This window comes from Fusarium falciforme, chromosome 11 (assembly GCF_026873545.1).
Source record: "Fusarium falciforme chromosome 11, complete sequence".
Classification (NCBI taxonomy): domain Eukaryota; kingdom Fungi; phylum Ascomycota; class Sordariomycetes; order Hypocreales; family Nectriaceae; genus Fusarium; species Fusarium falciforme.
In genome coordinates this window covers 1130893-1143408 of record NC_070554.1, presented here as the reverse complement: position 1 = coordinate 1143408, position 12516 = coordinate 1130893, and the positions used below count along the sequence as shown (strand labels likewise).

At 51.0% G+C, this 12516-nt stretch overlaps 3 protein-coding genes across 3 annotated transcripts; 2 read left to right on the top strand and 1 right to left on the bottom strand.

Annotated features, from left to right (window-relative positions):
* Window positions 1-5891: 5891 nt before the first annotated feature.
* NCS54_01328200 (Alpha-galactosidase) lies at window positions 5892-7726 on the bottom strand (the record flags this gene model as incomplete). The annotated part of the gene is made up of 5 exons (XM_053158483.1): window positions 5892-6780; window positions 6828-6968; window positions 7021-7188; window positions 7243-7297; window positions 7348-7726. 5 exons carry the CDS (start codon window positions 7724-7726, stop codon window positions 5892-5894), a joined length of 1632 nt encoding a protein of 543 aa, XP_053014458.1.
* Window positions 7727-8978: 1252 nt separating this feature from the next.
* Window positions 8979-10817, top strand: NCS54_01328100 (Hypothetical protein; the record flags this gene model as incomplete). The annotated part of the gene is made up of 4 exons (XM_053158482.1): window positions 8979-9307; window positions 9361-9402; window positions 9462-10590; window positions 10653-10817. 4 exons carry the CDS (start codon window positions 8979-8981, stop codon window positions 10815-10817), a joined length of 1665 nt encoding a protein of 554 aa, XP_053014457.1.
* An 804-nt stretch (window positions 10818-11621) lies between these two features.
* Window positions 11622-12484, top strand: NCS54_01328000 (Hypothetical protein; the record flags this gene model as incomplete). The annotated part of the gene is made up of 2 exons (XM_053158481.1): window positions 11622-11625; window positions 11679-12484. The coding sequence occupies 2 exons, from the start codon at window positions 11622-11624 to the stop codon at window positions 12482-12484; spliced, it is 810 nt and encodes a 269-aa protein (XP_053014456.1).
* Window positions 12485-12516: the final 32 nt, after the last annotated feature.

Here is a 12516-nt window from a genome sequence, read left to right as displayed (position 1 = left end):
TGGTGCCTGGTCTCCTAAGCGAGTGGCCACTGGAAGTGTCAGGGTGGATGACTATCTACCTCCTCCCAACGAAATTCGATTCGAGCCCCGATTCGACCCGGAAATCTTCCCTGGCAAAGTGACGCTGCTCATCGGCTGTAACCGACCTCCGCCCGGTAGCCACAGGATACAGAATCCAAGTCCAGCTCTCATCAAGCTTGGAGGGTTTCAATTCTGCGAAGATCAAATGGTTGCCCTCTCCCAAAGCGATATTGTGAACTGCCCTCCCCAGTTCGAAATCTTCAATGGCACTTTCCAACAACTTTCTTCCGAGAATGCAACAGCGCGGAGCGTGGACGAGACTATCAACAATATGTCAAAGGTTACCAAGTTCGCCAAACCACTTCTCTGGTTTCCGAGAGGACTTGAGAAGCTAGATGCCAGTGTACCCTACCCGAAGAAGAGAAATGTCACCACCTGGACGCTATCATACAACAGTCAAAGCGACCCATTTGCACTCGCCGTCGGCACAAAACGAATGGATGGAACAAGCACCACCCATTTCACTCTTCCCATGAAGCCTTTGTTTCCAACCTACACTTGGTGGGGAACCGGCGATCTCGACACTTTGATGAAGCTTGTCGAATTGGATCACAGCTTCTCCCACAAGCTGATGGAGGCTGCTTCCAGCCGGGTTGATCCTGTGAAGCGTATCTACAAAGTTCTTGGTGATCGTGCCATCAACGAAAAACAACGCAGAGACACAAAATCCATGGCAATCACATTTGGAGCAGATACGGATGGCCAACCAGACACGCCCAGAACTCCGGGTTCTGCCACGTATCACGAGCTTTCTCAGCCCACAGCTCTGTACAACTGGGAGATCGGCCTGCACTCTGTTCTCTTGGCTGTGGATCGCTTCTTTGCCACTCAGCAGTTTGATGAAGCCCTTCAAGTCGCCCGTTTGGTGTTTGATCCCAGCTCAGAGACCTGTTTCTATCGACATGACAACCCCAACAGTCCACTCCACTGGACATTCGCGCAATCGTGTTGGAAGTTCCCTCCATTCCAGGGCATTGCTATCTCGATTCAGAAGAGGCAGAAAGTGGATATCAAGCTTGGTGATTTAGCAAAGGATAGCAACTTCAACCTGGCGATCATGGAGAGGAGATCCCATGGAGCCCTCGTGCATGCTACTGCGAGAGGACGACCAGAGGCATACATGAAATGGATCGTCATGAAGTATGCCGAGATTCTGATTGCTGCCGGAGACGCACATTTCCGCCAGGGCACTCTAGAGAGCCTCCCTCTTGCTATCCAACGTTACGTCGAGGCCGGACACATCCTTGGACCCGAGCCACCCAAGGTCCCTAAGCTCGGCAACAAGAAGCCCCGGACATTTGCCAATCTAAGTCAGGAAGACGCTCAACTCGAGCTTGGACTCCCTTTCTCCTCGCAACTAAAGAAGGGAACGCAGCAACAGCTAGACGCGGATCCTAAAGGAGAACAGAGGGTCTGCTATCTTCGAACCACGTACTTCTGTGTACCCCTGAATCCCAAGTTCAAGCAGCTTCGCAGCCTTCTGAATGAGCGTCTTTACAACATTCGCAATTCGCTCGATATTCAAGGACGGCCAGTGACATACGCTCTCATTGAACCTCTCATTGACCCGGACGGGCTAATGACACTGGGCATGGGCATGTCCGAGGCTATCTCCGTTGCCTTGGGTGATCAAAACAGTCCTCTCCCACGCCAACGATTTGAATTTCTCCTCCATCGAGCTCTAGACTTGTGTAGCGAATTGCGGTCCCTGGGAGAGCGCCTTCTCGCCGCTACCGAGAGAAAAGAGAACGAGTCTTTCAGTGCCCTTCGTCAGCGACACGCCGTCGCGGTCCAGAAGATGATGCTCGATATCAAGAACTTGCAGCTGAAGGAGGCACAGCAACCAATTGACTCTCTCCTCGTCAACCGAGAGTCCCAAGTTTCGCAACTCAAGTTCTACCTCGCTCTCATCGGCGAGCCTGAGTCGATCATCCCCACTTCCACAAGCAACTGGGAAGACATTGCGCAGAACATTGATACTCCGACCAAGGACGATCTGCGAATGTCGTCTTATGAAAAGATGGAAATGGACATGACGACTGCGGCCAGTCTTCTCAACACGGTCGCTGCTGGTATTGACGGCTTGGTCGGTCCTCTTTGTGCCATCCCCGAGATTGAGACGATGGGAGCGCCCATGGGTGTTGGAGCAAGTGTCACCGTCGGTGGCCAGAACATTGCCATGATGACTTCTGCCGGCTCAACTTATCTCAAGATGATGGCCATGATGTCTGGTGATGAAGCTGGCCAGGCTTCTCGCAAGGCTCAACTCGTCCGGCAACTTCAGGATCGCAGAATACAGGCCAATATTCATGGAAGAGAGATCAAGTCGATCGACAAGCAGATCGAGATGCAGAAAATCAGGGTCCAGTCTGCACAACACGAGATCAAGATGCAACATGCCGAGATTGAGGACGCCATTCAAGCTGAGAAGTGGTACCGCACCAAGTACACCAACAAGCAACTATACTCGTGGATGGAGAAGAGCCTAAGGAGTCTTTACTATCACGCCTACATTCTGGCTCTCTACACTGCGCGCAAAGCAGAGAGCTCCTTGTCTTTCGAGCAGGGGCGCAAGATTTCTCTGCTCCGTCCTGGTGGTTACTGGGACTCTTCTCATGACGGATTGCTTGCTGCAGACCATCTCCACCCTGACCTCAAGAGACTCGAGACAGCGCATTATGATGCTCAAGATCCCGATTTCGAGGTTTCCAAGACGATTTCCCTCAGACAGATTGACCCCCTCGCTCTACTATCGCTCCGTTTGAACGGCAGTGCCAGCTTCTCCCTCAGCGAGTCTCTTTTCGACATGGACTTCCCTGGTCACTACGTGCGTCGCATCCGGTCCATTGCAGTGTCTATCCCAGCTGTGGTTGGACCTCATACCAACATCAACGCGACGCTACAGTTGACCAGCCATCGCTACCGTGTCTCAACGTCTGCTTCAAAGGCTGCGGAGTATATGGCACAGGACAAGGACTCTTTCCGGACTGATCACATCCCCATTTCGGCAGTTGCCATCAGCGGCGGCGCGGGGGACACTGGCGTCTTTGACCTGACATTCTCTGGACCCAAGTACATGCCGTTTGAGGGTGCTGGTGTCATTTCCACTTGGCGTCTCGACCTTCCTACCGAGATTCGCAAGTTTGACTATGAGAGTATCAGTGGCGTTCTCATTCACTTTCAGTACACGGCTCAAGAAGGCGGCGCTCTGCTGCGGGCTGCTGCCAACGAAGCCGTGCGCAGCACTTCCAAGGCTATCAAGACTGAGGGAACACAAGACGGCTTCTGGGCCATGTTTGATCTAAAGAATGACTTTGTGAACGAGTGGTATGGGTTCAGCTCCAGGCTTATCGCTGCAAAGAAGAATGGCAGCGAAGAAACAACGTCAAAAATGGAGCTGGGTAATCTCAAGGACCGACTGCCTTTCTGGTCACGACAGCAAGCCAAGCTTGAGGTCCGTGACATTGTCTGGGTCTCGCAGAGCAGCAAGCTCGTCAATGGGGTGTCGATCCAGGGTGTGAGCAGACCTGATGATGGAAGCATCAAGACGGAGGCTCTGGGCAAGTGTACGACTGCGACTTGGAAGGATCTGCATGTTAGGAGCTTGGATAAGTGGGCAGTGGAGGCATCTACTTCTGTGCTGGATGAGAATGATGAGGCGGTGGACAACATCTACATGTTGATACACTATGTATTTCAGTGATTAAGCAAGTACACGACGATAGGCAGGCATAATTTGCGTATTTGGATTATTTATCATTTTTGAACCACACCTGGTTCAGCTTGGTCTGCAATCGGCCCATAGACCATCCTATGGATATTGACATTCCGTCTAAGAAACTGAGTGCCTCTCGCCTTTCTGCAGCGTCATTAAAATAAATACCGCCTGAATGAGTCAACTCAACATCTAGTGGAATGCTCGAACATTGATACTTACACGCGTAAAGAACATGATGTGCGATGAAGGTTGCACCAACGACAGAGACGTTATGAATCGCAAGGCCAATTGCCATCCGGAGGTGATTCAGTGCTGCCCTCTGTTTTCCGCCTGCATTAGCTAGAATTTCTCGGGCTTAGTGGAGGACACATACATCTGCTATCAATCGCTCTTAACCGTATGCAGACTTGGACACCACAGTCTGGGCTCAAATATTTGGAGAAACATGCGTTCAAGATGGTAATGTTGGAACCCGAGAACTACCAACATTAGAGGGGGTTCAATCGAAGAAGGGATAAACTAACGAACCATGTGCGGGATGTGTCGACCACACGACCGGAAAGAAACTGGCACCCACGCCCATCCACTGAGTCCTTTGACCACCAACTTGGCCAATACCCAACAGCCAGGGGCACTAACCTACACGACCCTACTACTTCATAGTTCCCCTCATGATCCATGTGAGCCGCCGCCGCAAACTGCCAGCGAGCCATCAGTGGGCTACGCCTGGGGTGACGACCATCTTCCTCACCTCGACGACTTTCTCACCCTTCAAACCACGCCATACGCAGCAGCTTCAAACACGCATACAACAGAAAGAGAAAGAGCAGAGTTATTCCGATATTTCATCTTCAACCTGAGCCCTGCATTTGACTTTGGGGATCCAGACAAAGCCTTCTCCAAAGGGCTCGCCCAACATGCCCTAGCCGACCAGAGCCTCGTTGACCTCATGGCCTTGATATCCACCCGGCACTTGGGCTCCAATGCACCATTCATGGGACATCAATTTGGCTTGGATAGGTCTCCAACATCCGTTCGCAACCGAGATGCCGCAAATTCCATGCATGAACGGGGCCAACTGGACACAGCCTCGCTTCACAGATTTGGGCAAACAATGGAAAGTAAACTGCCTTTATTTCACCACATGCGTCCAGATCTTGACTAACCATCCCCCTTCATTTAGCTGCCCTTTCTGATACCAACAATGCCGGATGGAATCCAGACATCCCCGATTCACCTCAGTCAACACCGCCAATCAAATACTTCTACTGCTTTCTGAAATCGTTGAGTACTGCTTCGGAAACAACAGGGACGACTCACGATATGATGCACTCCTTGACGACTTGACAACTTAGACACATTCAAAACCAGACTCTTTCACGCCCATCTATCTCTCACAACCATCAAATGGACAACTGTACCCAAAGATCTGGGTATACAACGAGTCTGTAGCGGGAGGGCTCCAACACTACCACCTCGCACGAATCCTTCTCCTTTCACATAATCCTTCTCTCCACAACATAGGCTCTGCCAAGACGATGGCGAAAAAGAAGATTGATGTAAGTTGGCTACTCCCATTGAAGGAGATGATGAAGGTCTAACAATCGTTCAGTGCGAGATTAAGAACAACTCCAACATAATATGCGGGATCGCTGAGTCAATCAGTCAGGTCAACCCTGCTCACATGTACGTTCACATTGGCACCACCATCTTGGATATGCATCACTGATGGCTCTTTAGTATTGCCTGCATGGCCATTGCCCTAGCGGGAGACCTCTTTCAACTCCGCAACGAACAAGAGGCACTGCACTCTTTCACATCTTGGCCAAAACAATGAAACAGTATGGGTGGCCTACTTCACCCATGTAGGTTCAACCTTTCGCCAGTCATGCTAGTATTTATAACTGACAATTGCTATTTAGCCAAGCTTACTTGAAAGAAGCTTGGGATTGGTTTTAATGACGAGGGAGCTGTCTTGATGACAAGATGGTAATGACTGCAAGTGAGAAGGAAATAGGACAGTAGTGGCCCTGCTCCAGGCGTCTCACCGGACTGACTGGAGAAGCCGCCCAGCTGAAGTTGGTATGCCATGTTACTCGAATATCTCAAATCCAACCAGATCAGGAGCCCAGCCAGAGGACGATGATGGCGTGAAAGTGACAGTATTGCCGTCTCCTTTAACGAAACCATCAAGCACAACGTTCAGCCTGCCACTCTCAAACCAGTCTCCACCAGCGATTGGGAAAGCCCAACGCTTGGAATCTCCTTTGTTGACAGCAATGGTCATGTTTCGGGTGTTAGATTCCCAGTCCCACATGGTATGGCGATAGTCGTAGTTGATAAAGTCGATTCCCACGAGCACCTCTCCATCTCGAGGGGCGCTGACTGACTTGAAGGTGACTTTGGTGTCTTTGCCGCCGATGTTTCCGATCTTCTTGTTCACTGGCAGGCACTCGGTCTTGCTGCAGTCGACAATTTTGGCGGACCCTTCGAGAGATGCATCGTCCGCAGCGTAGTAGCTGAGCGCCTTGGGACGTGAAGCCTCTTCAATCTCGCTCAAGACGAGGAGTCTAAGCTCATGAGCCTTCAGTTCAAAGGTCTCGATATCAGAGATAGAACCGTCAGCATGAGCCCAGACGTCACGGGCCTTAGCCTTGCCCACGCCGATCAGACTCAAATCAACGTCCACCGTCTGAGACTCGTTCTTCCAGTTGGCAACAGCCAACACCTTTCGATTGGAAGAAAGGTCGCCGGCCCACACATCCCACTCTTCCTCGGTATATCGGATAACGAGTTCAGCTGCCTTGCCTAGGGGGTCTTGGTTGATGGCGATGACCTCCTTATTGGACATGATCTTGATAGATTCACTTGGCATTTCCTTCTCATCCAAGACTCCTCCGATAAGGAGAGGCGACTTCATCATGGACCAGAAGCCGAAGTGAAATCTCTCTTCCTCAAAAGAGAGGAAGCCGAGTCCGATTCTAGAGTGGTTAGCAGTAGTCTAAGTCATGGATGATTGAAATCTCACTCAAGCATGTCCATGTCTGCAAATGCACCTGGACGAGTGTGCTTGGCATGGCCGACGACTTGGTTGGTAATGCGCCAGATAGCCCGCCAGGCACCAAAGATGTCGTTGCTCATTCTCCAGGTGTTGCCCAAGGGAGCAGCCCTAACAAGTGTGAGTAAACATAGTCAAAAGGCTACAGACAATGGCGACATACCAGTCTGGGACATTCTCGCCGATACCCCACTGGCAGAGGAATAATTTGATATCTCGGTCAGTCTCATTAAGGGCTGCGCCCATCTTGATGAATCGATCTGGGCTTTGGGCCTCAGGCGAGGTGGAATCGACCATCACGGTTTTGGACGTTGAGTAGCAATTGTCATATCTAACAAACAATGTCAGTCACGTAATACATGCTTTTACTTGGACGTTGACTCACTTGAGGGCATCACCGCCCCATTCGGCAAAGGACTGGGCATCGATCTCCTCATAACCTAAGAGTTTTCATTAGCATCATGTTGTGTGTTGACGGTGGTAGACATACCCAATGATCCAGGAAGGTCAGTAGAGCCACATTGGTAGTACCCGCCCCCAGAGTAAAGGCCAAACTCGAGGCCCAAGTCATGGATATACTCGCCAAGAGCCTTTGGACCAGATGGGAAAATCTTAGTGTTCCATTGCAGTCGATTGTTCTCGTCTCTTTCGTTTGTCATCCATCCACAGTCTACGGCAACAATCGTATAGCCGAGTTCCGCAAAGCCCAAGTCCACCATGCCCTTGGCGTTGGCCTTGACAATTTCCTCGGTTGGGTTGCAATTGTACCGGTTGTACGTGTTCCAGCCCATGGGAGGAGTTGGAGACCTCACAGTCTTGGCGTAAGCACCAGACAAAGCGATGAGGCTAGCGAGCAAAAGTCCCGACATGATGGCCGCGTGTAAATGATCCAGTAGATGGAGCAGGAGACCCTCTTGTCAGCGTTTGACACATGGTGGCGTGTCCTCAGCAGGTTGTCAATTGGGCTTTATACCTCTATGCTTGACTAAAGTCATGTCGATCACTTTTGGCAATATGGCCATGGTAATGAGGGGTGATGGAACCATATGTGGTAATGTGAGCGCGGAATCAGTCTCAAATAGGAATGAGAATGCGGATTAAGTACTTAGTCCAGCCCCCCTGGGAGAGCCATAGCCGAGCCAATGCATGGCCTCGGAATATTTTGGAGACCTCCACAAACATGGGCAAAATGGAGAGACACGAAACGGGCCTCGGCCAAGTGTTCTCAGCCCTGTACGTTGGTATAACAGTCCTGGATCTGACTCAGCCTCTACTGTTTCACGCCGGGCATGCAGGGATCCGAAAGTCCCAGGTGGCAGTGCTCGCTAATTCGGATCTCGGGGTCAGATGTAAATAAGAACTGATTATTGGCAAACATTTACATGATAATGTTCATTAGACTTGTGGACCGGCGTTTGTCGATCTGCTCGTTTAAACGGATGATGGTTCGAGAGAGCTGCACATAGTCTCGGTTCAGCCTCTGATTTACAACCTGCTGCGATTCTCTATCAAGCCTCAGCTAGAATACATCAATAGAGTCATGATATCACTCACGTAATTTATTTTCTCGTGGCAGCTTACCTACACCTTGAACGCATGATGCATATTCTCATCCATACTAGTCTGGGCATTGAAAATAACAACCTATTTCGTTCATGTCAAAATAAACTTCAGAGCGCGACTTGATGCTGAAAGAGGATCGTTAAACTCCAGCTAGCTATACACAGCCTACACCGACTCAGGGATGGTGCCAATCTCCACGCCTGGGGCTCCGCGCAGATGTCCCTACAAGGCGAAGGTAAGTGGCACAACGGCATAAGATGATGGCTCAAAGAAACGAATCAGACTCACGAGAATGGTCCTGCCAAGACTGCACCCCCTGCGCTCATTGGCCAGGTATTGTCGACAGACAGCACAGCCTTAGTCCACTAAGCTAGCCCTAGCGACCCATCTGAACCTATTTTCGGTAAGCATAAGCTGCGCATGATGGTAGGCATTGTTTAATACTGTGGCTGAAATCGAGTTGCAGAAACCCATATAAGGTCAGATGCATCCTCTCTTCAATACCAATCCCAAGACATCAACATCGAACCTTGAGCAACCATCCCATCTGGATTCACCATGAAGTCCCTCAGCTTCGTCGCAGCTGGCTTGGTCCTGGGCCTGCCCCAGACCTTGGCCGCACCGAGCAAGTCCCAGATCAAGTGGGGGAAATGCAACCTGCCCTGGGGCAAGGACACCGATGCTGCCATCTATGGCGATGTTGAGTGCGCAACCCTCAAGGCTCCTCTCGACTACACCAAGCCTGATAACGGAAAGACCATCGATCTGCAGCTTGCTAGGGTCAAGGCGAAGGTGCAGCCGGCCAGGGGCAGCGTCTTTTATAACCCGGGTGGCCCTGGAACTTCGGCTGTTGAGTACCTTGTAACCAGTACAGAAGACTATTACAAGCAAGTGAATCCGCTAGCAATGACACAAACCTTTGCTAACATTCTTCTCATAGCGTTCTCGGTGGTCAATACAACTTGGTTGCTGTTGATCCACGGTAAGCCGTCTTGGCCTTTTCAACTGTGTCTACGCGGGAGACTAACAGACTACCTCCAGTGGAACCGGCCGAACCATCCCCTTTAACTGCTCAATCGAAGAGGAAGAAGAGGGTGACAAGAAAGCCGCAACGTCAAAGCTATCACGCCGTTTTGACGTTCTCCCACAGGCCAATACCTGGCCTACCTTCAAGGGTGAGACTTGGGACCAGTTGGGCGAGAGGGCAAAGCAGTGCTACAAGGCCCGGAAGGAGACTGGCGCCTTCATCGGCACAGCGTTCAGTGCTCGAGATATCATGGCTGCTGTCGATGCCTTGGGCGAGGATGGCAAGCTGAGGTACTGGGGCATCTCGTACGGCACTGTCCTGGGACAAACCCTCGCCGGCATGTTTCCCGACCGCATCGACCGGATGGTCCTTGATGGCACTGTCATGATCGACGAGTACGTCATGGGCCTAAACCCTTCCCTTGTCAAGGATACCGAGAGGTCTCTGCTGCACCTTGTTGAAGAGTGCGTCGACTCTGGCCCCAAGCTTTGCAAGCTGGCCGACTGGGCGGGGTCCAACACAACTGTCGAGGTCCTGACCATAGCCATTGAAGAAGTCTGGACCGAGTTGATCAAGGTTTCCAAGATTCCAGAGAAGTGGGGTCTTCCCAAGGAAACAGGTTATTTCCAGGGCGGTGTTTCGTTCCTGGTCAGCATAAAAAACCACATCCAGCAAGCCCTTTATGACCCTGACAAGTTCATCGATCTCATCGACTTCCTTGAGAAGATGCTTGACGGCGAATGGAAGGAAGTCTATGAAATCATGAATCCTAGCACAGAAGGAGAAGAGGAAGAAGAGCCGACTGAGAAGTGGAACTGGGGCGAGGACGATGCACTGAACGGAATCTACTGCAGCGACCAGGCTTACCGCGCCGAAACGGTTGACGACCTCTACTCAGCCTGGGCGCTTCACTCGGAGCAGAGCTCTTTCAGCGACGCCGGCGCTAGTGGAGAGCTCAACTGTGCCCGATGGCCGTTCAAGGCGGCAGAGACGATCGACATGAACAAGTTCAAGCACGTCAACACAAGGGTGCCCATCCTGTTCGTCAACAGCAGATACGACCCGGTTACCCCCTTGGTCTCGGCTTACGAGGCTTCCACCCGCTTCAACGGAAGCAGAGTTGTGGTCCACGAGGGCGAGGGTGTAAGTTGTTTTAATGGTACAAGCTTTTAATCTTTTCCCTCCAGCTAACAGTTTTCAAACAGCACGGTATTCACGGAAACCCGTCAGTGTGCACGTACACCGCCATTATAAATTACTTCAAGAACGGTCGGCTGCCAAAGCCTGGCGTCTCATGCCCGGTCAAGACCCCGATCTTCCAGTTCTTGAAGGAGAAAGCAGCGGCTCAAACCGAGACCGAGTCGGGATAATGTGCATTAGCGATATGCCGACGTGACTAGACAAGACCAAGGGGTATAGATAGATACTGTGAACAGCATTGACGGTGTTTAGTTTGGGTTTTGGACATTCCTTATATGCATACAACTTGAGGATGTTGTTGGGGGCAGGCATTTGCGTTAGTTCTAATGAGAATGAGAACGGCCTGATCATTGATAGAGCTAGATATTATTTTCGGTCACATTATTTTATATTCAGTCCTTATTACACTGGTAGCATTGCTCCAGATATCAATAGCTATGTACCTTTGACTGATACACCTATTTGATTGTGAGTTTATTCTTCCCTCACCGCTCCTTCTAAGGAAAATGAGGGGTAGGGCCGGTACAAAGGCATATCAATTGATTGCTTCTAAAAAGGGGTTGCATACTCAGTACCAAACACCTGGAATGCTATGTTTAGTGCATTAATAGGCAGCAGCTTTCTGCGTCTTACGTGGACCTGTCTTTATCGGCTACAAAGCTGCTACCTAACACTCGGCTGCGCTACTCAAGCCTCGCCATGGTCAAATGCACAACGCCATATCCTCTTGATTGGCCGAACATCAGCCTCTTTGCAACCAAGACCTGTCATTCGATCTCACATTCAGCAGTTATTAATATCACGTCAGCCACGTCATCGTGACCAAACAGAAGGCGGCAAATTCCGTGGACTTTATGCATTGAGCTGACGGGTAAATAAAGTGCCTTTTCTCCGCACCATCTTCAGCCAGGTAACCTGACCACACCACTGCGCGCATTCTGACAGCCTGTCAAACGCAAACTCCGAGTTCCATCATGGGTGCGCTTATACTCCACCGGAAGATGATATCTATGGCTGATACGCTTGATTAGCATCTCAAGACCCCGAGAAGCAAGACCTAACCTATGAAAAGGGCGAAATCAAGGCGAAGGGCGCCTTCACGGCAGAGATCCACATCGCCGTCCGTGTCTCACTCCAAGATGTCTGGAACGATCAATACGCCGGCAGCCAGATCATGGCCAAGCGACCGGGCATGTACCTGAAGTACTTACCTTGCCGCTACCACGAAGTCAGCGGTGATATGCTCACGGGCGGCGCGTACCTGTTCACCACCAAGGAAGAGGCGGAAGACTACAGCAACTGGTCCAGCAATGAGTTTGAGGTTGGCGAGCCAAAGACAAAGTACTGGAAGCAGCCGCACTTCAAGTCGGTCACTCACTGGACCTGGAACGTCATTGGGGCCTACAACTTCAAGCCTGTCGATGAGCATGCCATCGGTCGCTTTCAGCGCTGGACATATGACATCAAAGACGCCGAATCGATTCTGAAGCAGCTGTACCCTGTTCTGAAGGATGGAGCTGAGAACCGCGAGGCAACTTCCTTCTGGCTTCTCCACCGACCTGAAGACAAGATGATTGCGATCCAGATGACATTTGCCAAGACCAAGCAGGATGATCATGAGGCTGCTCTCGAATCTGTCATATCTGCGGCTAACCTCACCTCGCTGGGTGAGGTCTTTCCAGACCGTCTCAACGCTGAGCTCGAGTTGGATCGTACTAGTGCGTTGCTAGCGCTCTGGCTGCCTCTGGCTCATCACGCCAAGGGTGTCAAGGTGGAAAGCCCCAACTTTCCTGCCCTTCCGGCGCTGTCTCAGGAGGGGATTCTTGTGGAATTGTGAAGATGGAGCCAAGTATAGCGATTGCGAGATTC